The 27177-nt window shown below is 36.7% G+C and overlaps 1 protein-coding gene across 5 annotated transcripts; it reads right to left on the minus strand.

Annotated features, from left to right (window-relative positions):
• Window positions 1-942: 942 nt before the first annotated feature.
• Window positions 943-26914, minus strand: zmynd8 (zinc finger, MYND-type containing 8). Of its 5 annotated transcripts, none has more exons than XM_039673625.2 (21): window positions 26781-26881; window positions 26633-26707; window positions 22029-22096; window positions 21707-21858; window positions 19415-19558; window positions 17753-17866; window positions 15847-15939; window positions 15650-15737; window positions 15506-15561; window positions 15348-15425; window positions 15138-15253; window positions 14146-14642; window positions 13803-13931; window positions 12165-12326; window positions 11145-11711; window positions 6999-7502; window positions 5735-5934; window positions 5571-5651; window positions 5395-5473; window positions 2919-3158; window positions 943-2639 (listed from the first exon to the last, which is right to left on the minus strand). In XM_039673625.2, exons 1-21 carry the CDS (start codon window positions 26792-26794, stop codon window positions 2464-2466), a joined length of 3633 nt encoding a protein of 1210 aa, XP_039529559.1. In that variant the 5' UTR covers window positions 26795-26881; the 3' UTR covers window positions 943-2463. The 5 variants fall into 5 exon arrangements, with proteins under 5 accessions (XP_039529559.1, XP_039529556.1, XP_039529558.1 ...); XM_039673622.2 differs by having other exon boundaries at window positions 19415-19636; XM_039673624.2 differs by lacking the exon at window positions 26633-26707 and having other exon boundaries at window positions 19415-19636; window positions 26781-26914.
• Between the last annotated feature and the right edge of the window lie 263 nt (window positions 26915-27177).

The following is a 27177-nucleotide window of genomic DNA, read 5'->3' on the forward strand; positions in this document are numbered from 1 at the left end:
CGGCACGGCAGGGCTCGGTTTGCTTTAGCTCGGTTGCTTTTCCACTGCAATTAGTACCGCTTTAAAGTGGGTGGGATTAAAGACTGTTCGATAACAGTGGTGGCTGTTACTGGCTATTTAAATCTAGCAGGTTTGGTTTCTCTTGTCGATGTCTATTGGTCGCAAATATAATGACGCTGGTAGTGATGATTCTGTCTGACCAATCAGTGATCTGCAGTGTTTCACATCACATTTTAGTACCGGTACAGTACGCTTGGAACCTCAACAGACCAGGTACCATTTAAAGCGAGCCTTACCGTACTGTACCATGGAGTGGAAAAGTGCCACACGTGAGCCATACTGAGCCTAGCCGTTCCGTACTATGCAGTGGAAAATCGCCAAAGCATGCCGTACCGAACCGAACCGTGCAGTGGAAAAGCGCCAAAAATGATTCTTTGTTTACACCTGTCCGTTGTTATGTTGTGTATATATTAATATAAGTCTACAGAATCTGTTGGCGTTCTCAGTTCTGGTCCATTTATGTGTTCCTGGAGTCTGCTATTTTGTTTATTTTGTTTCCTTTTACATTTGTTTCGATTAATAAATGAATAAAGTTCACCCCACATTACATTAAACATTAGATTCGGACTTGCCTTATTACCGTCCTTTAGACCCAGCAAGTCTTCAGATTGATACAAGATTTGACAGCAATAATAACACAGATATCCACAAAATATTATGCACAAGCCACCACATACATACTGCGGCAAAAACAAAACACTTGTTTTAGTAATCACTTATATGTAACTCAGACATACATCAAGCATACAACTTTACACACATTTTCTGTAATACTGTAATATAAAAACACATTTGATGGTCCAAATAAGGTGTATAGGTGTGTGTGAAGTCCACTTTTTTCTATTGTTACTGTCAATCACTCATTAAAATATGACTCCAATGTGAAACATTTACATAAGTGTTCTCTTTTATTCACTTGCACCATACAAAAACTATTAATTACAATTTAGACCACCAGATCTTTATTTATATACAATATGTAAACATCTATCTGTTCTTCTTGAACGCTCTCCTTTTCTGTACATGTTTTGGAATAACATATTTATGCACTATTAATAGCATAACAGAGGAATGTTTGTGGTTCATAGATACAGTATCTTATGGGTTCATAAGTTTTTTTTCTTAAAACGTTGAGAATACAGCATCAAAATGATTGCTATATGCAAAATTACAATAAACAAAAAAAAAGTACTTTAAACTTTCTTAATCATCTGTGTTGTTGTGAAGTTACAGTCCAGTTAAAAAAAAGGATATTAAAACTTAAATAAAACCAATTAAATGTTTAAATACAAAGTAATCAGGTATTTTTGAAAGATCAAGAGGGAAGCATAAATTACTTGTCTTAAAGTATCTTAAAGGCAAATGCATCTTAAAGGCAAGTAATTATTTGACACCAACAATATAGGCATGACAAAATCTGTCATTCATCACTGGACTAGCACTACCTTGCAACTGTAAACGTAAATGTACGTTTCAACTGTTAAAGGTTAACATAAATAAAAAGAGAGCAAATGAGATCCTACAGATACAAAATAACAAACAGGATCAGGTGAACAGACTAAACAAAAAAAATGAAGGCGTTTAAGATATGTTACAGGTAACCAAATGAACAGATGTCTCATGTATAATGCTCACTCTTATCTAGTGATAATACAATTTCACAACATGTTTCAATCGTCTCCTTTCCATGGACGCACAAAATTGAACAAGATAAAGCAGTAAAATTTGTGAAACAGTGTTCAAACTCGTCTTAGCAATGTATGGACAATATATAATGTAGTCTCTTAGGTTTTATATAACCAAATGTTCTTTTGATAAATTAGCATAAATAAGATATTCCAATAAATACAGCACAGACTTTTCTTAAAAATACAAAAAATAAAACTCACCACAATTTTGTACCATTTTTTGGACTTGGAAATTTAAAAAAAAAAAGCATGTCGCTGTAACCATTTTTAAAGTGAATGATTTTACTCATTCTTTTAGATTATACCTTCAAATCAGGTGTTCTGAATTATAATAAATATAATTTTGGCAACATTAAAAATATGAACTCAAAAGTTATCAGACCCCACCCACAAGATTTGAAAGAAAAAGAAATAAACTGGTCATTCTGTTACAATCAAACTCAACAGTGCAATAGGACAAACCTCTCAATCCTACAGCAGAAAATGTTTGGATGGTCTTTGCGTCTTAGTTTTGGAACATTCAGACAGTCATAACAGAAAAGAAAAAAAAAACGAAGAAAAAAAAAAAAAACACATAAGCACAATCAGGCAAGACAAACGTTAGTTGAAACGTGAGTTTTTGTAGTGAAGAATTTGACAACATCTATATACAGCTGTACAAACATAAGTGCTGTTGTAGTGTAAGTTTTTTTTTGTTGTGTTTTTTACATGTGAGCTAGGACATAGTGATAGTGACATTGTCCTTAGCTTTATCTGCTTCACTGTCTTTGTCTGCAGGTGTAGCAGATACAGTCTCCCTTGGTGAGCTGGGTCCATTGTTCGGCTGCCCAGGAGCTTTGGGAGTAACATCTGTGCTGCCTTCTGACTCTTGTTCTTGCTGTGATGATGTTGCTGGAATTCACAAAGTAATTTCATATACTTATTAATAATGCAAGTCATGTACACGCACACTCAATTCATCAAAAGTAACAGTAAAAACATTGCCACAATACATTTCTATTTCAAAATGCTATTATTTCACAAAAATACTGAGCAGCACATCTGTTTTCAACATTGATAATAAATATTTCTGAAGGATCATGTGACACTGATCATGTTTCCATGCAACACGTGTTGTATATTCAAAGTATCAGTGAAAGTTCTGTTGGAGTTCTGAGCCTCATGTCTTACCAGACTGTGTGCATGACTTCATGTGCTCAGGCCAGTGTGCTTGTTGGCAGGGATAGTCGCAGTAGCTGGTGTTCCAGCAACAGTAGAAAATGGCTTCCTTTCTGCAGTTCGCACACCACTGCTTCTTTTTTGTTTCATCCACAGCCTGCTGTTTCTCAACCTCCATCTGCTTCTTGACCTCCGTCACGATTCGCTCTCGCTCCTGCTCAAGACTCTGCCTCATCTCTGCCATGGTTAGCTCTGAGTACATTAGTATCATTTCAATATTACAACATTTTCAATTTATAGCTAGGAAGACATTGAAAATGATGTGAATGCATATATAAGCAAAATGCAAATCAGAAAATGAATATCTATTTGTCATACTCTAGGCTCAGAGAATTTTAATATCAGCCATTTACAGGTTTAGGACGGTGACATAAAATTAATTATCAGCTTAGCAGTATAGGTCAGAATTGTATCATTGCTGATACAACTATTATGTCTCTTTTTTAAATAAATGATCTAAACTGGTTTTCGTAGAAATGTTTTTGTTTCCTCAAAGTTATTAAAAGAAACCAGTGTTTCCTCTACATTCATTCTCCCGTGGCGGGCCGCCACACTTAAAATCCTCCCGCCACGGCTGCAGCTTCTCAGTGACGTCCGATATTCTGCATAGTATTATGTTATTTTGTTAAGCCCCACTAAAGGCATAACAAACTTTGTAAAGCACAATCAAGTTTTCACCCTATATTCCAAGACTTCTAAAGTCATTGTATAATGTGTAATTTTAGTCGCTAAGTTAAAGTTAACGGAAAGTCATCTCGCCTCATTCTTCATTCAGAATTCACACAGCACGTCGCGTTCGTTTGCGACACGACGACACTCTCTTCAAGGTCAATATTCCCATTATTATACTTTATTTGTAGATAAAGAATAAAGTAGATGGTTTTCATAAAATGACTTTATCTTGCTGGAGTGGAGTTTATTGCCCTTTCACATTCCCTTCTCCCGGGTGTATGTGAGATTACAGCATAGAGTCGAGAGAGTGCTATTGTTCTTCATGCGCACTGAAATTTAAAACTGTTAAAAGAAAAGGCTCAAAAAACTGTTGCATATAGAATACACTAAGCATTAGTGCTGCACGATTAATCAAATCGCAATCGTAATAGCGATCTCAAACCTATGCAATTATATAACGCAAAATGCCGCGATTTTATATGAAATAAACAAATAGGGCTATGCAGCATCTCTTCATTTTTGTCATCCTTTGACTAGTGTTACACGATCCCGCTCTTATTCGTGCAAATGCCTTTTCGCATTTTGCACGACAAGAAGTGAAAAGCTGCCTGTGAATGCCCTAAATGAGACTCGCAGCCATAATGCGCATGCACTGACGCGTGCCAGAATACAGTTCTCTTTCGAGCTTGAACGAACAATAGCACACACAATTATGCCAAAATGTCGTTTTGTCGAGTATCTTCATAACGTAAGAAAAGTCTTATGGACGAAAAGAGTTGTGCTATGAGGCGCATGTGAGATCCGCGTCTCGGCAACGGGTTCTCTTAAAGCGCCAGCAGCGAATAAAGCGTTCTGTCAGTAAAGTTAAAAGAACAAAGGGAAATTAGAAAATTACTCACTGATCTTGACTAAAGAACTTTTGTAGCTTTAATAAGGATTATTCTATATATAATTTATAATTCATGCAGCGCAGACTGTTTGATAACTTTATTCAATTTCTGTATCCTACCTGTTAAGACAGGAAGGGCACAGGTAAATATGGTTTTTATTATGGGTTTATGTGGGGATTGTTTGAAGTTCACTTAATTTAAAAGTTGTTAAAAAATTTTTTAGCCTAATAATTTTTTTTAAAAAGTTGATAGCTTTCACTGTAATGATGGTTTGGTTGGTTTATTGATCATTATAGGTGTTATCAATCATTTAGTTGTTGTTTTTAGTTTGAGTTGAGAAATAAACATTAATACACAGAATGATCACTAAGCTGTGTGTGCATTTTACTTTAGAACCAAGCAAGTTGGACTCATGAAAGCATTTTATTGTATCGGAATCGCATATCACAATTGCAATATTGACCTCAGTAATGCCAATATGACATTTTCCCCAAATCGTCCAGCCCTACTAAGCATATTATAGATCTAATCCCTTCGCTATGTTCTTTTCAATGTGAAGCGTTGCGTGCTGTGACTTGGTGTTGCTTCAAGTGCATCATTCTGCACACGGGATGCGCATGATCGATTATAATACTTTGGGGCGACAAGGGGGCGTGGCCCCCTTTGGGGAGACAAGGGGGCGTGCCCCCCCCCCCCGCCGGGGGAAATGGGCCTGCCCCCACAGCTTGGAAAAATCCTAGAGGAAACACTGGAAACAGATAATCTAAATAAAATTTTTCCACTATAAACAACCTTTTGTTGAATAGAAAAGGTTCCATGGGTGGTAGAAGATCTTATTTTTAAGAGTGTATGAGAAAATAACATACCTAAATTGTGTTTCATCTCTGATAACTCTTGTTGATGTAGCCACTGCAGTTTTTCGATTTCAATTCGCAACCGTCTAATCTGTAACAGGGTAGAAAGGTTTTTTTTTATTCATGTACTCAAGTTGTTAATTCACCAATAATGCTTTGCTTTTCTCCAGGTTTACTTAAATACAAACCTCAGCTATTGTGTTTCCCGACGTACTCTTGGAAAGGTCATTATATATCTCGGTCATCGTCCCTTTAATTGCATCCATGATCTATTAATAGATCAAAAACTAGTCAGACACATAAATAATTACATTTTTATCTAATGATGTTGTTTGTCTATTAGCGATCTCACTTTGTTAGTGTACTTGGCTATGTCTGCTGCTACATCTGCAGATGTGGTGGGGATCTGGAAGTCTCCAGTTGTGGAAGATGATGATGAAGAGGAAGAGCTGACAGTGGCTCCTGCCATCACGGTGGCTGATACCGGTGTGCTGGTCACCAGGGTTACTGAAGAGGTGGAGGTGGTGTGTGGGGTGTCTTTCTGCTGCACAGCTGGATTTAAACACACCAAAAAAAAAAAAAATACATCATTCATAATAATGCATTAACATTTCGTGTAGCCAATCGGAATGCATTCATTAATCCCCACCAAACCCACGGCACGCTTTGGGGGTCTGTTAAAAACTCAGTGGGCTCATGGGAGGCAAGAGAGAAGCTGCTGGTGGACAGTGTAACTTGAGTGATTTTTACATGTTTAATGTCATATTTCATATTCATATGTGTGGAATAATACAAAAAAAGTGTGGAATAATCATTTAAAAAAATGTTTTTGAAAGAAGTCTCTTATGCTCACCAAGGCTGATTTTTTAAATCAAAAATACAGTAAAAACATGCAAAATAGAGTTAAATGAACAGCATTTATTTGAAACAGAAACATTTTATTATTATTATTATTATTATCAATGTTGAAAATATTTGCGTACAATTCTTTTCAAGATTCTTTGATTAATAGAAAGTTCAAAAGGACAGCATTTATTTGAAATAGAAAGCTTATGCAACACTATAAATGTCTTTACTGTCACTTTTGATCATCCTTGTTGAATAATATGATTAACAACTTTTCCAAAAAAATAAAATTTGCACTGATCCCAAACTTTTGAACGGTAGGCTAGTGTATAATTTTACAAAAGCTTTCTATTTGAGAAAAATGTTCTTTTTGAGCTTTCTATTCATCAAATCTTGAAAATAAAATGTGTACAAATATGTTTTCAACATTGATGATAATAATAATAGCAACAATAAATGTTTCTTCAGCAGAAAATCAGCATGTTAGAATGATTTCTGAAGGATCATGTGACAACTGGAGTAATGATGTAAAAAAATTTCAAAAAATATACTTAAATAGAAAAGTCATTTTAAATTGTTAAAATATTTCACAAAATTACTGTTTTTGTTGTATTTTGAATAAAATAAATCCATCCTTACCAAGCAGCGAGACTTAAAAGAAAATAATATATGTATGTGTGTGTGTGTGTATATATATATATATATATATATATATATATATGACATTTATAGTATATTAATTCTTTATTTAATCGTATTGAACTGAATACCTTTCACAGCCTGTCGCGTTTGGTATCTGGTGCTGGATGAAGGCTGTTGTCCCGACGAGGATGAGGAGACCTGTGCTTGCTGCTGCGGCTGTTGGCTTTGCTGTACCTGTGTTAACACCTGAGCCTGTGTGGCCGGTTGCGCTTGGCCCTGCTGTTGCCTATGGACCTTCTGCATGTGCCACTTTTGAGAGGATGTCTGAAACTTGGTGGTAGGGTTCCACACGACGGCCCGCTGAACCACAGGCACGGTCTCTCTGGGAAGTAAGGGCCGCTGTTTCTTTACTGTGCTGGCGGAGATGGGTGAGGAACTGTTGGCGTTGGAGGGAGTGGTGATGGGGAGGGTGGAGGAGGTCAGAGCAGTGCTGGTCGGAGCTGCTGTGAGGGGTATTATGTTAAGCGGGACAGACATTGGGGACTGAGATGGGTCTTTCATAGTTGGGGAGGAGGAAAGGGCTGCTGAGTTCTGAGGCTGGGTGAGAGCATTTGAAATTGGAGTGGCTTTACCTGCAGTCAAAGAAAAACATGAGTATGAGACAGGGTTATTATTATAGTAAACTAAAACATTACCACTAAACATTTTCATAAGGCTAGTTGAAATAAAAAAAAAAATCAGTTTCCAATGCAATATTTCTCATGGGAGAAATATATGTTGATGTCCTAAAATAACTAAAAACACACAACAAAATTACTAAAATGAAAATAGAAACAAAATATAAAAATAAAATAATAAATTCAAAATATCAAGTCATATTTAAAAGCAACTAAGTCACTAATAAAAATGCCCAAAACAATACAATTACTAAAACTTGAAAATAGAAAATATAAAAACAAAATTTAAATAAGTATAATAGTATCTCTCTCAATGATTCTAAAAACACCAATAAAACACAAAAACGGTCAAGCAATAAATCAAACTTCAACTAAAAACATAACTTTTTAACAAGACATTTGCTGGTTTATCATTAGTTTCTGTTTTTGTCCTGTTACAGTGATTCAAATAGATCAATTACTTATTAACGACGTTACACAGCTACTCGCTAAACAAAATATATAATGGACATGAAATGTTAATTTGAGCTTTAGCCTAATTATTTTACAATCGTATACGATTGTAAGGCTACCTGTTTATTATAAACGTCAGCAACGAAAAAGTTTACAACAACACAATAGGCTTAGCAACCAGACGCACACTACAACGATATTAAAGTAACATTAGAACTTAAACTCTGTAAGAGAATTTTTCTTCTATCGGTATTATAATCTGTGAGGTAAAATATGGCGTCTATCGCGTTTGTATGAAACGAAAGCGCGTGTCCGCGACGCGTTATGGTCCCTGGCTGACTTCATCGGCTTAAAAAATATCTGACTGACAACGAAATGGCGCGATTGACCAATCAAAATTAAAAACAGTTTTCGCTTACCGATGAGATTGTTATTAATTTTATGAGTGAAGCTATCTGATAATATTGGGGTTACCGGGCTAAAACAAGTAGTATTCGGCAGGTTATATGATCTCGATCACCACGAAGCAACTGATTCAGTAGCCTATGAAAAGAAAAATTAGGCCTACTTGACGCTTTAAACTGTCAAATGGTACTAATTAAATGGTAAGGTGTAATAGAGGTTTCTAGAATTGTCTTACTTTAAAGAAGCTGGGTTAATAGTATTAGGCTACTGCTCAATTGGGTTGCCAACATCAGCTCTTTATGAAAATAAGTATAAAAGGGAAGCTTGGAGTACACACAGTGTCATTGCAGTTATATCAAGGATAGCAAAAATTAATCTCAGACAAGAACACATTTGTTTTGCTTCTAAAAGAAATCTTTTTTAGAAGCAAAACAAATGTGTTCATGTCAGAAAAACCCGAATGTCTTTGAGACATCTGCCAATAAAACATTTTTTTTTAAACAATGACATTTAAAAATTAGAACCAAAATGTTTCAACAATGTACGAATAATGTCAGAGAACGTATTAGTATGGGCTGCTGCAGGTGCTTGCGACTTTTTTGTGTGTGGTAACTGGTAAGTAGGCTAATTTTGTGTTTAATATGAAAAAACAATAATGAGGCCCAAGTTTAAAGTCACCATGAAATCAGAAATGACAATTATCCTAGAAATACTATAGATTAAAGCAGTATTTATTATAAATGATTTATCCATGCACATCGAAATAAAATAAAAATAAAAATAAAAAATCATGTTCCCTCGTAATCTTTAATCAAAATAAATGCAGTGACATTTCTTCTTTGATGACGTGTTTATTGGCGTAAGGGAAGGACAAAGGTTTTCAGTGTCCTCTCTGCTCCGCAATGCATTTTTCACTGTGTGAGAAGAACATGGTGTGGTATGAGAGCGGCGTAGCTTGTCGGACATAGCAACGGTCACTAAACCAATTCCCACTGGACAAAATCAAGAGCTGCCTTACATTCCTTGCTGAAAAATCAAGCATAAACCAGCACAAATTCCATGCTGGACCAGGCTGGTTTATTCTGGTTATGGCTGGTATAGTGCTGATCTTGGTGGTTCACCAGCACTCCCTCCCACATCCAATGATTGGAACCAGCAACCAGCATCACCTTATGCTGCAGAACAGCCATGCTGGATTTTCAGCAGGGTTTTTTTTCTTGTTCGAGCCATTTCACTGCCTCCAATATACGTCACAATAGAGAAGAACAGACTATTACAACTTTCATGCTGACTATTAGCCTTCCACTAATGGACATTGATATACGTATGGTCTCTCACATTCAGGTAGGGCATTGATCTCTTTTAGGGCGCTTTCACACTTGGTTCGATTGCGTGTTCCGAACCAGAGTTTGATTTCTCCCCCCTCCCCCTGCCCCTGATGGACTGTTTTCACATTATATTATTTGTATCCGAACCACCGTACGTTTGGTGTGAAAATGGAAAGAAATGCTCGCTTCACATTTGTTTTTCTTTTGGTTGTGTTTTCAAAGAAAAGATACAGAAACACGCTTAAGTCTGTCTTCCGCAAAAGTATACTAAAATCGTTCCAAAGACATCTGGAAGACAAAGGCAAGCATAAATCCTCTCTTTGCCTGCAGTGCGTCAATCCCGTTTTTCGTCAAAGTAAGTGTATATACACACACGCATGAGCACACTGACGACTGTCCTGTCATCCACATTATACATTATCAATATTGGTTCACTTCTGCAGTTTGGTTCGATTGCGTTCATATCATATCGTTCATATTGCGTATCATATCATATCGTACCAGAGTTCACATGAACCATACCCCAGACCACCCTTTTTAAGCGGACTCGAGTATGGTTCGCGGGTGCGCAACCGAGTTCGGAAGAAAGCGTTCACATCATCCAAACGAACCGAACTCTGAAGTCCTTTGAATCCGGGTGCGCACCAAAAGTGCTAGTGTGAAAGCGCCCTCAAACTAGGTGGTCACCCATCGCAAAACAAGTTTTTCAGGATCGCTTGAAAATATCAGGATCGCTTGAAAATACAAAAAGCAGGTTTGAAATAAACTTTTTCAGGACAATGGGTCCCATGCAGGAGCAGGGGTGAAGACCTCTGCCATAGACTACACTACTGCCTCTACAGGAGATTGGGTTTAATATGGAACGCTACTTCGATGTCCTAGGCCCCGTCCACACTACTGAGTTTTCGTTTAAAAATGGAGACCTTTTGCTACGTTTGCACCTCCCGTCCAGACTAAAACGGGAAAAACGAAGACCTAAAACGGAGAAGTTTAGAAACGCTGCAGCTCCGTTTTGCGTTTTGAATCTCCGGAGGGCGTTTTAGTTTAGACGGGACAAAACGTAGGACTTCAGAAACGCTGACGCAGAGGCTGATGCTTGGCTCCATGATTGGCTCCAGTCATGACGTATCCTTCCCTGATTCGTCAATCACTGTTTACACCGGCACGCGCATGCCCAGTGTTGGTGAATGGTCACGTGATCCGCGTTTTCAGTCGTTTTAATGTGGAAGGAGATCATTTTTAATATGCAGATAAAACGCTGGTGTGGACGGAGATCGTATTCGTTTTAATTCTCCGTTTTTTAACGAAAACGTAGTGTGGACGGGCCCTTAAATACAAGACGATTCCGTATTAAATGGACTGGTTGGCAGTCCTATGCTTTATTGAAACTGACTCATAAAGGGAATCTGACCTTCAGTTTTGGGGGCTGTGGGCTCTTTGAGTGCGGTGACAGTGGCTGAATCTTTCCTGTTCCTCTTCCTCTCCTTCCCTGCCTGCTCTTCCCCCAAGTCAATGACCAGCTCCCTCTCAGAATCTGAGTCCATGTCTACATCCACAGATGCCGGTAGCCCGTCCTCTTCAGAGCTGCCCTTGGGTTTCTCTCTGGTATCTGAAGATACTTGAGCTGCTTTCTGTTTCTCAGGAGGTTCTTTCTCTGAGTCCATACCTGGTTTGTCTTTAGCTGTAGGGTTGGAGGTGCTTTTTTGGCTGGTTTCTCCTTTTGTTGCTATACTGGCCGTAGCGGCAGTCTCTGTGCTGCTGTCTTTGTCCTTACCAGCAGCAGCCAATGGTTTTGACTTTTTCTTGGGTGGCTCTTTCTCATTTTTATCATCAACTGGGTTTTTGCAGTCTTGGCCACTCTTGGATTTTTGTTCATCATCGCTGGCGTATTCACTGTCGCTTGAGTCAGACTTGTCGGATTCCTCTGAATCGCTGTGTTCTACCCCTTTATATACATCCTCAGATATTTCATCTATACCTGTAAGATAGAGCAAATGTTTAACCCTCAGAATAGTAATAACACAATCACTAACAATTTCTTCACAAATAAAAAGGCATTGTAAAATAAATGACTGCCAGATCAGAGTGTAACTAACTGACTGGTGAAAACAGGAATATGAAAGAAGAAAAAACAATCCAAGAATCTTTGTGCCATCTTTTTTTGACAACAGTTTAATTATAAATATCTTGAGAAATCAAAAATTTCTATTGAAAAACTGGTGTATTGAGTTAATCAAAACCATTCTAGTAAAAAAAAAACATTCTAGTTTTTTTTTTCTTCTTCTAAATTTCTTGCAAAATAAAATGTTTAACGTAATTTTGGTAATGGTGTGTGAATGCCACCAATGTGAATAAAACACTGAAAGCCGGTGCCACTGCAATTTTACTTCAATTAATAGTGTAAAAATGGCTTTTGTGTTTATGAACTGACCCAGCTGTGCTTTGCAGCTCTCTATGGTCTTGTCCAGGTTGAGTTGAAAACGGCTTCTGATTTGTCTCTTTGGAGAGGTGAGGGACGGCTGAGCCCCCTGCTGCTGTTGTTGCTGGACACTTTCACTCAGCTCTTTCAGGTCCATCTCTGCCTTACTACGATCTGAAAGAGATCACAAGGCTCTCATTAGACTATTATGAGCATATAAAAGAGTTAATTTTCTTAATTCACTAGTCTTTCTTGAGGTACAGAATATTTAGTGTAAATAAGATCTAGGAAGATTTAGAAAGTCTATGGGCCTTTCTACTTTCTACTTTCTACTATGGGCAAAACTACTGTCAGGATTTACTAAAGACATGGTGTGAAAGATTAGCAATGAAAAGGCGTGGACACAGTTATTTTTGCGGCTGACCTTATTGTATATCCATTTGTAGGAGTTTCTCTTTCAGACTCAAAATTTATGGGAGGAGAGTATTTAAATGAACCATGCAAGATGATTTACTAAGGTTTGCGCTAGTCAATTTACTGGTATTCACCACCTAAAATAAGCAAGTGTTAAACCAGACACTAATTTGCGATGATCTTAGATGGTAGTGTTTGCAGAACATGTCACTCCCATTGGTGCTTTTTTTTGGAATTGCGCTCTCACGCTAATTTACTAAATCTTAATTTACAAAATTTAATTTAGTAAATCTTTTTTTCCTTGGAATAACACTGAAGACTAAAGTAATGATGCTGAAAATTCAGTGAAATCACATTTGAAAAAAATAAATAAATAGAAAACAGTTTATTAGTATGGGCTGCTGCAGGTGCTTGAGGCTTATTTTTTGTGTGGTATTTTTGTGTTTCAGTGAAAAAAAAATGTTCTTTATATATATATATATATATATTCTTTATAAAAAGAAAATTCTAATATATATATTCTAATATATATATATATATATATATATATATATATATATATATATTAGTAATCACGATTAATCGCATGCAAAATAAAAGTTTGTGTTTACATAATATACGTGGGTCCACTGTGTATAATTATTGTGTGTGTGTGTGTGTGTGTGTGTATGTGTATATATATATATATATAATACACACACACGCGTGTATATTTAAGAAAAAAATATTATTTATATATAAAATATGTATATTTATATATAATATAAATTATATATAAATCTATAAATCTATATACAGTAAATACATGAAAATATTTTTTAAATATATACAAGCATATGTGTGTATTTATATACTGAACATAAAATAATCATACACAGTGCACCCACATAAATAAACACAAACTTTTATTTTGGATGCGATTAATCGTTTGACAGCCCTAATATATATATATATATATATATATATATATATATATATATATATATATATATATATATATATCAGTATTTATTATTATGAATCATTCATCATTCATAATCTTTAATCAAAATAATATTTTCACAATCCATTTTGTTTTACAATATTTCTGTTATCAAATAAAAGCCCTGAGCATAAGAAACTTATTTCAAAAACATTTAAACCCTACACTTTTGAATGGTAATGTATATTCATAAAATACATATGCTTATTTTTTTTTTTTAAAGAAAAGAGATAAATCAACTGAAGGAGGTTTACCAAGGTTGAGGTTGAGGATGCTGCCAGTGCTGGGGGTCTTCTCCTGTTTAACTGGGGTGCTGGGAGCTGGTGAGTGGAAGGGTTTAGGGCTTTCTAAGGTGTTGCCTGCTTTAGGAGGGGTAGACGATGCTGCAAGAGTAGATCTGAGCTTTAATAAAACATACTCCTATGTTTAAATACTATTATAACACAATTCAATTAATGACAGTGTCTAAAACTATAGCAATACATGTTTTTGGCAGGTTGCTTCTGATCTCTTGTATATCTTCACAAGCCCTTTTCAATAACAAGTAGACCATACATATGCAAAGCAACAGTGTGCATGTTTTAAACTTATATATACCAGTGCAATCCAGTGACTCCTCTCCAGTGCTATAATGGGGCAGGGCCGCTCTAGCATGACCTTTCTCTGCAGTCTCCTGTTCTCCATCAGATCCCGTATGGGCAGAGGAGTTAGTGCTCATCGGTGAACGAGGCATATCCGTCAATGAGATTCGTCTTCCTGTCCCGCCCCCTACGCTCCCACTGGACACCATGCTCTTGCCCACGAGCAACTTAGGAGATGCCGTCACATCAAAGCTGAACTTGATCTTCTCAAGTTTTTCAGGTTTGATGGAGCCCGCGCCAGGATTTCCCGGGTCCAGGAGCATCTGGAACTGGTTGTCTGGTGTGTAAGGTGTGCGGAATGGGGCGTAATTAAAAACTCCGAATTTTTTGCGGATGTTTTCTACATACACTTCCATCTCCTGCATGGCACTGTTGAAGATGCTCTTGGTCTTTTTCACAGAGAATGGAATCTCTTTGGACATGAGGTAGCAGTTGTTAATAGGAACCCAGGCCCTGTATATTAAAACAAATAAATTAGAATAAAATAATACTGTGATGTTACGCTCGACCGCCAACTTTTAACCATATCTATAAATTATGTGAAATGCCAAGTAATATTTCTGTCTTCGCCTAAATTGAAAGGCAGTACGATATCAATCATAGGCATAGCCAATCAAAACGTATTAGTTTTTCATTTCATTTGATTTTAAGATGGATTTATGGAGAAATGTGGGGCTGCAACAACTAATCTATAAAATTGCAACAAAAATACATGAAAGTAATCTGTGCACTGTACACAAAGAAGCTTAGTGAAATCTATTTCTAAGGAAAAACGAATTTTTATGGAGAAAAAAAAACATTTGGATGAGTTGTCAATGTGCAATTATGCAACACTGTTGATGCTCACTTCTGATTAGGACTAAAACTCAGATTAAGATTAAACTTCAGTTTTTAATTGACATTTTGCTGCATAGTGGATGGTTAATATGTGGTTCAAAGGTTCATCACCTGTCATGCTGCCCAAAGAACCGTGCATCCACCTGTCCATCTTTGTCTCGAAGAGCTTTGGCAGGCCAAAACGGGAATCCCTTCAGCTTGGCCCAGACCAGAGGGTGGGGGTTGCTCTGATGGACACACACATTTCATGAACAGATGGGTAACTTACACTGGTTGCTATGTGAAGAAGGAATTTAATTTTGTTTAGTGTAAGACACTCACACACGGTTCACAAAACCAGTTGTCCCTTTTCTGGCATGCAGAGAGATAGCACTCTGGACAGACTTCAATCTCATTCATCTGAAAGATAATTGGCGTTTAAAAAACTGGTACGGAACAAAGAATTTTTGCTTACAATTCTTATCGTTTACAATACATACTTCATGCTCGCAGATTTTTACAATAACTTTAGCCGTCGCTGTAAGTTTATGGTTGCCTAAGAAAGAAACAGATGGAAACAGTTTTAACATAAACCCTCAGCAGAAAGAAATTTGACAATACTTGTGAAACTGTTAGCAAACAACCTCCATTATAAATGATACAATTGTGCAAAATCCACTTCACATCAGCAAGGAAAGCCTCAGTGGAGCCGTACATTTTCTTTTTGATATTCTGAATAGGAGCAAAACGTGAACACAATAATGAAACCCTTTCATAACATGCCAGAGATTATACATTATAATACATGTTGATTTTTCAGGATCAAATGCTTCACTTTCACCTTTTCTAAAGTGCAGAGATCCATGGGATGAAATATATACTCTGCATAATCAGGATGCTGTTCCAATGACACCGGCTTCTGAAATGGCTCCGTCTTGGGGAAAAAAAAAAAGAGAACGATTTAAGTATAGTTCACCCAAAAATGTAAATAATTGATTCATCTTCATAGGTTTTGATAACTGAATGACTTTCTTTCTTCCATGGAACACAAAAAGAAATATTTAGCAGAATAGCCAAGCTGTTCTTTATATCATGAAAGTAAATGGTGACCATGGATATCAGATATGTTTTTGTTTTTTAAAGATAAAAAATGTGGTCAATTTCTCACAAAAAGCTATCATATGGTTCAAAAGATCTAAGATGTAGTGCATGAATTCTTCGGACAACGTTTGCTTGATGCTTCTATGTTGTTTTTTTGGAGCTTAACAGCCTCTGGTCCCCATTCACTTTCACTGTACAGATATCTGTAGAGATAGAAGATCAGCATAAACATCTCATTTTGTGTTTCAGAAAGTAAGTCTGTTTTGAAAAACATCAGGGTGAGTAAACAAACTGCCCCTTTAAGAAACATTTTGTCAAAAATATGATAATGAAGCAGATCATCTTTCACTTTACCACCTCCACCAACTACGCCATTTAGACTGCAGACCAAGGTAGTAATACTATGACTGATACAACATGAAGACTCCAAACATATTGGAGAAGTAGGGGACAAAAAAAGGTGGGGGATAAAGCTAGGTTTCTGCAAGACATTTGTTTTTCCAATTAAAAGTTTGTCTCAGTTAAGAAGCTTGGAGAAGGTGAGAAGATAAATGAGCTTAGTTCGGCTTTGAAAGAAAACGGCTCCATGATCTGGGATGGCGCTTTAATGGTGTTTCACTGTTTTTTGTACACTGTAATACACAGTACTTGAAATAATAAATAAATAACACGCAAAATGGTGCAGTTAAATTCTCTTAATTAGTTAACTAACATCACAGTAATTTTACTTTAACATACACCAAAATGTATGGTTTTTGAAAGTAAAAACTATTTATTACCATATAATTTAAGGTAAAAAATAAACAAATATACATATATAAAAAAAAACAGTAAAGGGAGATTCACAGCAGTCCCTGCATGATATGATATTTAGCATAAATATTTTTGGGGTTTCTTATTTTTGCTATTAGTAATCTACTTTGGGGTGTTCTGTTACATTTTCTGTTATTTAATGCATTAAATTTAAGTCATGCGTGTTATTCTGTTGGAGTTTTGTCTTTTTGTGTATGACCCGTTTCACTGTCTATAGTGTATTGGACATTTATGATGAACTCTGATTCATTGTGTGGCTTTCTATTGTGTCACCTATGGTAGTTATCTGTACATTTTAAGGTGAAAAGCACATTGAGATGTTGATAGTTCAAGTGGCATGGTATATTAACATTATATCACTTAATGATGTAATGGACAGGCATTAAAGTTGTTCACATCCTACCTGTCTGACCGTTGCCATTTTGTTTATGTAAATAGGGAATTATCAAATTTAACACCAGTAAAGTATGGAGTGCTGCTTATGACGTGTTTTCAAAACCAAAACTTTAGCACTTGTGTTGGCCTGCTCTGTAGAACAACCATTTTAACCCAACCAAACAAACCAAATTGTGATATGAAAGCAACACTAAAGAGCACCATTGAGACGTTCATGGTTTCAGGTGAGCTGAATGTGTCTTGTGCCTGTTCTATGTGTCAGGGACTTTCATTTGAGACTCTCATTTCATATGGAAGTATACAATGTTAAAAAAGTGGGAAAATGTTACCATTTTGCACCATTGCTTTGTTTTTGCACTAGATCTAGGCACAACTCTCTAATGTTAACTAAATGTTGCATTGGCTGAAAGAGAACCATCAAAAGTCATGAAACTTACACCTGGCTGCTTCATCTTCTGGAGAGCAAACTTCAGCAGGAAAGACAACTGGTCCAATGTGAGCATCGTCATTGCTTTACTCTGGGTCTCTATGCACTCTGCAACTGTTATTTTCTGTAAAGAAAAGAGAGACATGCTTAAACTCAACATTAAATAAAAATGGACAATTCTTATTTTTTATTATGGCATATTGCAGGATTGTTATAATAAATGATTTATCTGTGCTCATCATTACATATTTTTCAAAATTCACACGTCCTCGTCATAATCTTTAATCAAAATAACTTCCCCTCCCTCTTCCAGCACATCTCTTCTCTGTCACTCACATGAGAACACAGCAATACACAGCTGTCCAATGATCCAATCAATTCCCGATGAACAAACTCAAGTTCCGCTCAAGATTTTTTTTGTGTGTTTGAGAGGCCATTTCACTTGGATATACGTTACAATAGAGAAGAAAATAGAGAAAAATTGCATCTTCCTTTCTTGCTTACTTTAAAGCGTTCTTTAAAGTCCCCCCGAAGTCAATAATTTTATCCCTTAGAACTCACCTTTGATCACCAAAATTGTCATGCCTTAAAATAGCTTGAATGTAACTACACCCTTGCCTCATTTGGTATACAGGGTTCTATGAGTATGCAAATTAGCCCCGCCTCCACTCACTGATACCAACACAGATATCCACTCGTTGATGATCACACGTTAACATGATTGGTTACAAGGTAGTTTGTGACATCAGAAACACCAGCGATTTCAAACCGTGTTTTTGAGTCTTTGCTTCAATGCAGATTTAAGAAAAAAAACTTTAGCTTAAAGTTACATTGTGTAACTTAGTTTATTCTTAGCTAAAAACACTTAGTTCTTTCAAAAATATATGTGCTCATTTATGTATATTTACTTCGTCCAAGTAATAAAGTATTCTCGTGAGTGTATAATATGCCATTGAAAATACATACGGCTAACGTCGGTCGCCATGTTGCCCCTCCATCTTGAAAGTACATTAGCCAAAGAGGGACATACCCGTTAATTCAAGCTTCGCCTTTGTTTGAGTAAACACTCATGGACGAGGTCGAACTGGAAGCCATGTTAATCTTGGACTACTTTGGCCACCGTAGGAGTTAAAACGAACTCGGAATTGAGAGGAACAAAAACTAATATTCACTGGATGGTCTTATACCTTTTCACCGCTAGATGGGGGGTAAAAATCACACAGTGTAGCTTCAAAGCAGATTAAAAACACCACGTAGACGTATAAGCAACATTAAAAGCTTGATATTCACCACAGGGGGACTTTAAATGCAAATATTAAAGAGATGTTTCTATAACACACAAAAAAAATAATTCTATTTCTTCTGAATACGTTTTTAAAACTTTATTGAAACTACACTACAAAAATGGGTCATTCAAAAACCGTCGTCATGGTATATGACTCATGACATTTACGCTTCAGCAACATTTCACATGCAAAAAGGCTAGCCAATCAAAAAGAGGTCATTTATATACAGTATAAATGTCAGTAGCAAAAGTTACAGTAGCAAAATCATGTTTACTTCAAAGGGGTGGAAAATTGCCAGGCAATTACAAATTGTGACTTGTTATATTATAATTGGTTTGTTGATTGGTTTGTTGTTTCAGACAAAGTGAAGCCACGTGAGCCAGTACCTCACATTCAGGGCAGAACCAGTCTCCTTCAGGCTCTGCAGCCAGTTTGAGGCACTTAGCGTGGTAGACGCGCGGGCAGAGCTCACAGCAGAGCACCTGACCCTCGCGGTGGCACACCCAGCAGTAGAAGTCATTCCGCCCGTCCTGCGGTACAACATCAACAGGGTCTGTGGTGAGTGCAGGCTGCTTCACATAGTAAAAGGGACCATGTCTTAGTTCTGACTGGAATGCGGGCGAGAGAAACAGAGGGTCGGGGTTTCAAAACACGGGTATTAAAAGTAACAAAGACAAAACCAACAAGCACAAAGGTTATCAATCAGGGAGTGGCATGGAAGGAGAGCAAATGTAGACAAATGGGCACTGAATTTATGGCATTTCAATCTGTCACATGAAGGTAAATAAATGCATCCTTGTCAGAGGCAGAAACAAGCTAAGGTCTAATAATTCATTGCAACTGCATCAACATGAATCATAGTACACATTTCTGGGTACACATTTCTGCTTAGCTTGCATTAAAAGCCACCTGCCTTGCATTTGTTTGGATGAGCTCATTATCTGTCTCAAAACTAAAGACGAGGACCTTAGGATGTTTGTGAAAATGAATGTCACGGTCAAAAGATGGCACATGTTTGGATACCCTGCAAAAACCTAGGTAGCGGGCGATTCAAGAGGGTTTATCAATTGCAGATACCAGGGCTTGACATATGAGGATAGCCTGTTTGCATACATTTGCTGTTGAGCAAAGCGCCCATGGTGTAAGATAATGAAAAACAGTGTGATGCAATGGCCACATCAGTCAAAAAAATTAATATTCAACATATACCAACAGTTTACAAATAAAACTAGAACACAAGAATATATGAATATATTGATACATTCTTAACACTATAACAGCCTTGTTAAACTGACCTTCCGAATTATTCATTTTGAGGACATCAATAATTCATGTCCTTTAGATGTGGCTTTGCCTTTGTATAAATATGTAAATATATTATTATTAAAATTATAAATCCTTATAAAAGTCTTTAAAAAAAAAAAAAAAAAGATTTCTCTTCTAAATCTAAATGTAAAATATAATGTACTCTGCATCAGAAACTTAATTAGAAAATTGCTACTTATTGCTAAAAAGGTAAAAATACTTAATAGATATAATTACTATTTGATTTTATTTATTTAAATACTTATGTTTTCAAAATGTATTTATATTCTTTGTTCAAAATTCAAAACAATTTTACATTCAATAAGTTAAAAAAAATTAACAAGCTAGATTCAAGTAGTTAAAATGTATGAGGTTTACACATACATTTTTTAATTTATGTCATTTAAAAATATCTAAAATGTATATTTATACGTCAGAACTGGGTTCACTATTGGCCAGCATCACACGCATCACACACATGACCAGGGTTGGCCAAAAATGAGCCGACGTACAACCCAGAAGCGCTGCGCTATTACACTACATGAACTCACTCAGAAGCCCACACAGAAGAAAATGAATAGTTGAATAAAGTCATTGTCTTTACTAACTTCCGGGACCGGCAAGTTTTGATCCCATAGAAGCCTATGGAGTAGTGATCCAGCTCTCAGATTTAATCAAAAATATCTTAATTTGTGTTCCGAAAATTAACGAAAGTCTTACAGGGTTAAAACAACATCAGGGTGTGTAATTACTGGAAATAGTGTTTGGCTGAAAGATGAAAGTCATATACACATGACTTGAAGGTGAGTAAATTAAGGGATAATTTTCATTTTGTGATGAACTAACCCTTTAAATAGAGACCTAGATATTGTTTATTGAGTGATATGATTTTGAAAATGACTAAAATAAAATGAATATTTATTTAATTAAATATCTGCAAACAGAAAATATCATTATTAATTGACAAGGTTGTTAGTAGATTTTGTAACAGACACGTCTATTATTTGACCAAGTGAGCAAAGATCTTAAAGTGGCCAAAAATCACCCCGTCTTGCTAATATATTATACTAGACATAGTCTGTTCTGATTTTATTACTTGTGAGAGATAGTTTACAGGGGTCCTAAAACACATTTTGACAATCAGATTTAAATTATTTTCAGCTAAAACAGCAGAAAAAACAAGTGGCCCTCTAATGACAATATCATAAAAAGTACATGATGATGGCAATGAATGATGAATACCATAAACAGTGTATCACCACGAAGAAGCCACCCAAAATACAATAAATAAATAAAACAGACAGACGATGAAATTAGTGAATGACTGACATGCAGGACTGAACAAGGGCTTGTATGGGGAGCGAAAGTTGCACCTGATCTTTACTGCTATTGACGGCTCCTGGTTTTTTCTTCTTTTTCGCAGGACTGGAGGAGGATTCGGAAGGAGAGTGTCCGTTTGAGGAGTGAGGAGGGCTGGAAACTTTGCGCTTAGGAACGGTCCTTTCCGCTGGACCTTGATCAGAGACTGCACAGCAATGAGACAAATTACTGATGTAAACGTAGAGTAAAAAAATGACAAAACTAAACCATACTGAAACACATCAACAAATATGGAAGCTGACACTTTTGCACTGTTTTCACACTTGAATGTGGAAATAAATGAGGCACACTAATCACATCAAGGACAATTCTCACCCTTGGATCGTGTTGCAATTTCCATCCCTTCAATTGCATCTGACTCCTTCCCTTCTCCTTCAGCCAAACTGCCACAATGAAAATAAATTAATGATATTAAATCTCCATTTTTACACCTATACTTTAGGGCTGTCAAACAATTAATCGCGATTAATCGCATCCAAAATAAAGGTTTGTGTTTACATAATATATGTGGGTGCACTGTGTATAATTATATATATATATATATATATATATATATATAATGATATATAATATAATATATATATATATATATATTAGGGCTGTGCAAAAGTTAATTGCGATTAATCGCATCCAAAATAAAAGTCTGTTTTACATAATATATTTGAGTGTGCTGTATATAATTATTTTGTTTATATAAATACCTATGCATGCATGTATATATTTAAGAATTATTTGCGCTTAAATTCTGTATATATATATATATATATATACATAATCTATATTATACAAATATAAATATTTTATATAGGAATAACACATTTTCTGAAACATATACATGCATGTGTGTGTATTTATATATACAAAATAATTATATACAGCACACACAAATATACTATGTAAACACAGACTTTTATTTTGGATGCGATTAATCGCAATTAACTTTTGCACAGCCCTAATATATATATATATATATATATAATGAAATATATAATTTATATTATATATAAATATACATATATTATATATAAATAATATTTTTTTCTTAAATATACATGCATGTGTGTGCATTTATATATATACAAAATAATTATACACAGTGCACCCACATTATTATGCAAACAAAAACTTTTATTTTGGAGGCGATTAATCGTTTGACAGCCCTACTATACCTGCTGTTTTGTCATAGAGGCACCTGTATTTCTAATATTGTTTGTTTCTGTTCATTACAAATTATAATTTTTTTCACCTTCAGCAATTACGAAGCTAAAAAAAACATGATAAAATCTAACCTAACTTTACCATTTTACCAAACACCAAGCAAGCAAATGCCTTTGTATAGTATTTCACTGAATTCCGGCTTTATTTCCACAGCTTGAATACAGAAGAGAAGGAAGTTCACAGTGAAAGAGCCCTTTGACGTCAGATTCACAGCAGGGCCTCCTTCAGAGTCAACACAATATGCTTATTCTCCACTCCAAGGGCCCGCTAGCTAAGGGCAAATGTAGCTAATCTGACTCCAAAATGTGAAACTTACAGGTCTCTGTAACGTATTGTTATATAATAGGTATTGTTGAAGAAACTAAACATTAAGAATAAGAATGAAACATCATGAGGCAGGTGAAAGTCCAAATACACAAATGAGCATTGGATACTAGCAAAAAAAAAAAAAAAAAAAACTCAGCTGTGGCCTTTCCTGGTGGTTTCGATAACAAGTGGCATGGCATCACATTTTATGTAAACATATACAAAAAACCAAAGCAGATTCCATTCTGGATAATAATAATGTGCTTTTCTCCAATCAAAGGCAACACAGTTTAAAAACAACGCTGGCAAAGGTAGCCCCAAGATGGCTGCCTCTCACTGCCAAGAGAGAATTTTCTATTAGAAATTCCAATAAACACACAAACACCATCTGAATGTGATGTGCACATCAGAACAACGGTCCATAACTCATCAGATATAGTGTCGGTTGATGCCAACTCTAAACCTCAATTTCAATTTTGGATGCAGCACGTACACTTGAGACTTTCCATGCGACAGCGCTTTCCATTTCAGGCATTTTGCAGCCTGAAAGGTTTTAAAAAGGTACATTTTCTCTCCTAATGCCCGGGTCATTATCACACACGCCCACCATTACAGAGGAACAGAGCACATCCTCCAAGAACAAACCTCAGGATGATCAAAAACAAAAATCACACTGTTATTGACAGTCACTGAAGGTCTGTTCTCTTGCGTTTGCACTGATGTGGCAGCAATATCTTGCTATGTCCTGCACCCCCAACCTTCAGAGATGCAGATGGGGAGGGGGTGTGTTGACAGCACACACAAGGCAAACATCTGTAGAGCATGAGCTCTTGCCATCTTGGCCTCCTCACGTCCAACCTGCATGCACCATCCACTCCCCACCCACAGCAGAATCCAGTTCCTCTTACACAAGCAAAAATCCAAACACATGAGTTAAAAATGGCAAAACGCAATCACAGAAACACGTATACACTTAAAATACAAGCTTCCTCCCCCCCAAAAACACACAATCCCACTAGCATTGTATGATTCACCATCTAAAAACTGACATATAATAACAGCATACCTTTTTCTTTACAGGCACAGTACACAGATTCTTCAGGCTGAGCCTTTTAAATGGGCTTTTTTTTTCAGATTTAAAGGCAGTGAGGGATGAGACAAAGATGGGTGCAGAATTTTCCAGAAGGGCCTTGCTCTCCCTGCTGCTCTCAGAGCGATTGTCAATCTTTAACCTCAGCTCTGTGCTGCCGATTGGTTTGAGAGCCACACGGAGGCGCGTGATTGGGCGGCTGGCGCTGTGTGTGCCACACAGGCTCTCCCAGCTCCCCTCTCTCTGCTCTGATACACTGCTGCAATGCAGGGAGGGCTGCTGCTGCCATTTACCAGGAAATTACTCATCTTCTACTCTGAAATCTACCGGTGTAAAGGCACACGGGACATAGATGTTTCGGACAAACATGTCAGATGGTTTTATCCTCCTCCCCCTCCTGAAGTCACTACTAAGGGCGACCATTTTGATCACATTCTCTCTCCTTGTCGTGTTAAGTAAGAGCCGGATGGAGATTTGACAAATGAGCGACTCGCAGGAATGCAGTAAGGGCCTTTTAAATGCCATGAGACAAAGAAAAGGCTGGAAAATGTAACCTGAGTCGTGTTAAATTGCAGGTCTTGGGAATACTCCTTATGTTCTCCCATTTAGCTGCTGGAGATTGACTTACAGTCAGCCGCCTGCCAAAACATTTTTTAGTTTGCACGGTAATGTTGTAATCAATGGCATGATGATGCTCATGTTTCTGTCTGGATCTTTTGTTTTGGGCATGTTTTTCCCCATAAATATACTTAAATATGACTTGAATACACCTATAATGAGCATGGTTTTAATTTCTCTATTAAAAATCATTCAGATATTTTTGAGGGGGCATAAAGTAAAACATGTCAGGGTGGCACTGTCTTAAAATAATGGGGAAAAAAGTCAAATTAAAGTGACAAATTAAAATGTTATTCTTATCACTGTTGTTGTTTTAGAAAAAAATATATTAATAAAACTGCTTCACTCCTTATTAACATTTGAAAAACGTAAAAAATAGATTGTATTTATATTTTTTTTTTTCAAAAACAACAACAGTGACGATGATGATGACGATAAAAACAGGAAATTATGTCATAGAGAGGACTCCTGCAAACCCTTTATGACTGCGTGTCAAGCCTCTTAAATATCAGACTTTAGTTCAGGGTGTCATGTGATACAAATCATGAATAATTCCTGATGATCGTGATAATATATTATTTGTCTTATGATAAATTGTTGATAGCTATGATTCAAATCACTTGTTTACTTACTTTCCTGTAGTAATAATCATCTGCACCTTTTTTAAAAACACACAACACAACCCCATCCCCCAAAAATCTCAGCAACAAAAGATAAAATCACATTTCTAGAAGTACAAGCTCAAACATATTTTAGAAAATCACAAGTGCACATATGCACTGTCAATCACACAGGTGAACCCAACAGCCAATCAGGTTTAATCACTTTAACAAACAAGCTGTCAAACGCACAGGTTTTTACTAGCAGACAATGACTGCTACAGCAGATTCAAAACTAAAATCACCTCAGTTTGATATTATGGTTGTGGAAAAACACCACTAGTCAAGAGTCCTCAGCTATGACCTTCTGATCAGGCCCTTGCTATACTAAATACATGCCATCCAAAAGAAACATTTAAAGTGCTGAATACAAACGTAATATCAATGAAGCCACATTAAGTAAAACGCTTATATTCATACACAGACAAAAAAACAGTCTTTGTGGTTGCGCAGCTGAAAAAGGAAGTCTGTCTGAAATGGCTGCCAACTCATACCACAACTAAGTTTTGATAAAATGCCTGGCCTGTGCTGACTCTTTACAAGCCGAGTAAACAGACAGAAGCCTGTATTTAACTTAGAAAGTCAAACACACACGCCTAATTCACCATCTATAGCGCATCTATTTATAGAAAAGAGAGCTTCTTCTATTTCAGATCCAATACTTCTGTCAGCAAAATCAATCTGCTGTATGCTTTTGCAAATTAGGCCTATATCCTGAGAGAAATGGACATTCAGCATTATGTCAGCCATTGAAAAGTGTTCCTTTAACTTGCAACCTGAGCCAAAACTCAGCCATTCTGCATGTACGCTTCCTCTCACACAGCCTGCACTGTCTGCTCCTCAGGGCCTTCCATTTTGAGAGAGGCCTGGCCTGTGACACAACCTGACACGACTGTGCTCCTCTCTGGCTCTAGATAAACATTACTAGGAAAGAGACCAGAAGAGGCCATTTTGGTCACAGAGTTAGCACAGGTCAGTCATGCGATCCTGGAGACTAAAACACAGTGTGAGTGTGATTTCTGAGTTGCCTCTGCCTGCCAGGATCCAGCTCTTTGGAGTTGGGACAGGTTTTTGTCCCCTGTCTCTCAGAAAATCCAGCATTTCTGCATGACATAATTCAACCATTAGCATTAACAGGTAGGGTAAAAAGCATTTAAGCAATGAAAAATCTCTTACCTCTGTGGATGCATGGCTTAAAACAGTGGGTAATGTCAATGCTTATTAAAACATGGAGGACAGCCCTCCCTCTCTCTATCTCTCTCTCTACACAGCAGTCTCTCGGCTCTACAAGCCAGCCAAGCCAACATTCTGATAACAGCGATGAGAGGAGTTCCCTGATTGGCTGGTTTTCAGAGGCAGGATGAAAGGCAGCAGCTGATTGGCTAACACGTTTCCTGAGTAAATGTCTTTTGTTCAGTACAGACAGGCTGTGGCAGGATTGTGGACTAAAAGAGGAGCTAGGCCTTGATCTGGATAGCTAAAACTGAGCTAAATTACTCAACCTCACACAGTCAACCTCTTGTTAAAGATGTTTTACACTTAATTCAAACAAATAGTTATTAAAGTGAAATCA

Source organism: Pimephales promelas, chromosome 21 (assembly GCF_988280905.1).
Source record: "Pimephales promelas chromosome 21, fPimPro1.hap1.1, whole genome shotgun sequence".
Classification (NCBI taxonomy): domain Eukaryota; kingdom Metazoa; phylum Chordata; class Actinopteri; order Cypriniformes; family Leuciscidae; genus Pimephales; species Pimephales promelas.

Coding starts and splice junctions, on each gene's coding strand:
- zmynd8 (XM_039673622.2), bottom strand. Junction 15,254..15,347: donor ACTGGTTTTGTGAACCGTGT/GTGAGTGTCTTA, acceptor TGTGTCCATCAG/AGCAACCCCCACCCTCTGGT. Junction 11,712..12,164: donor GAGCTGCAAAGCACAGCTGG/GTCAGTTCATAA, acceptor TCTATCTTACAG/GTATAGATGAAATATCTGAG.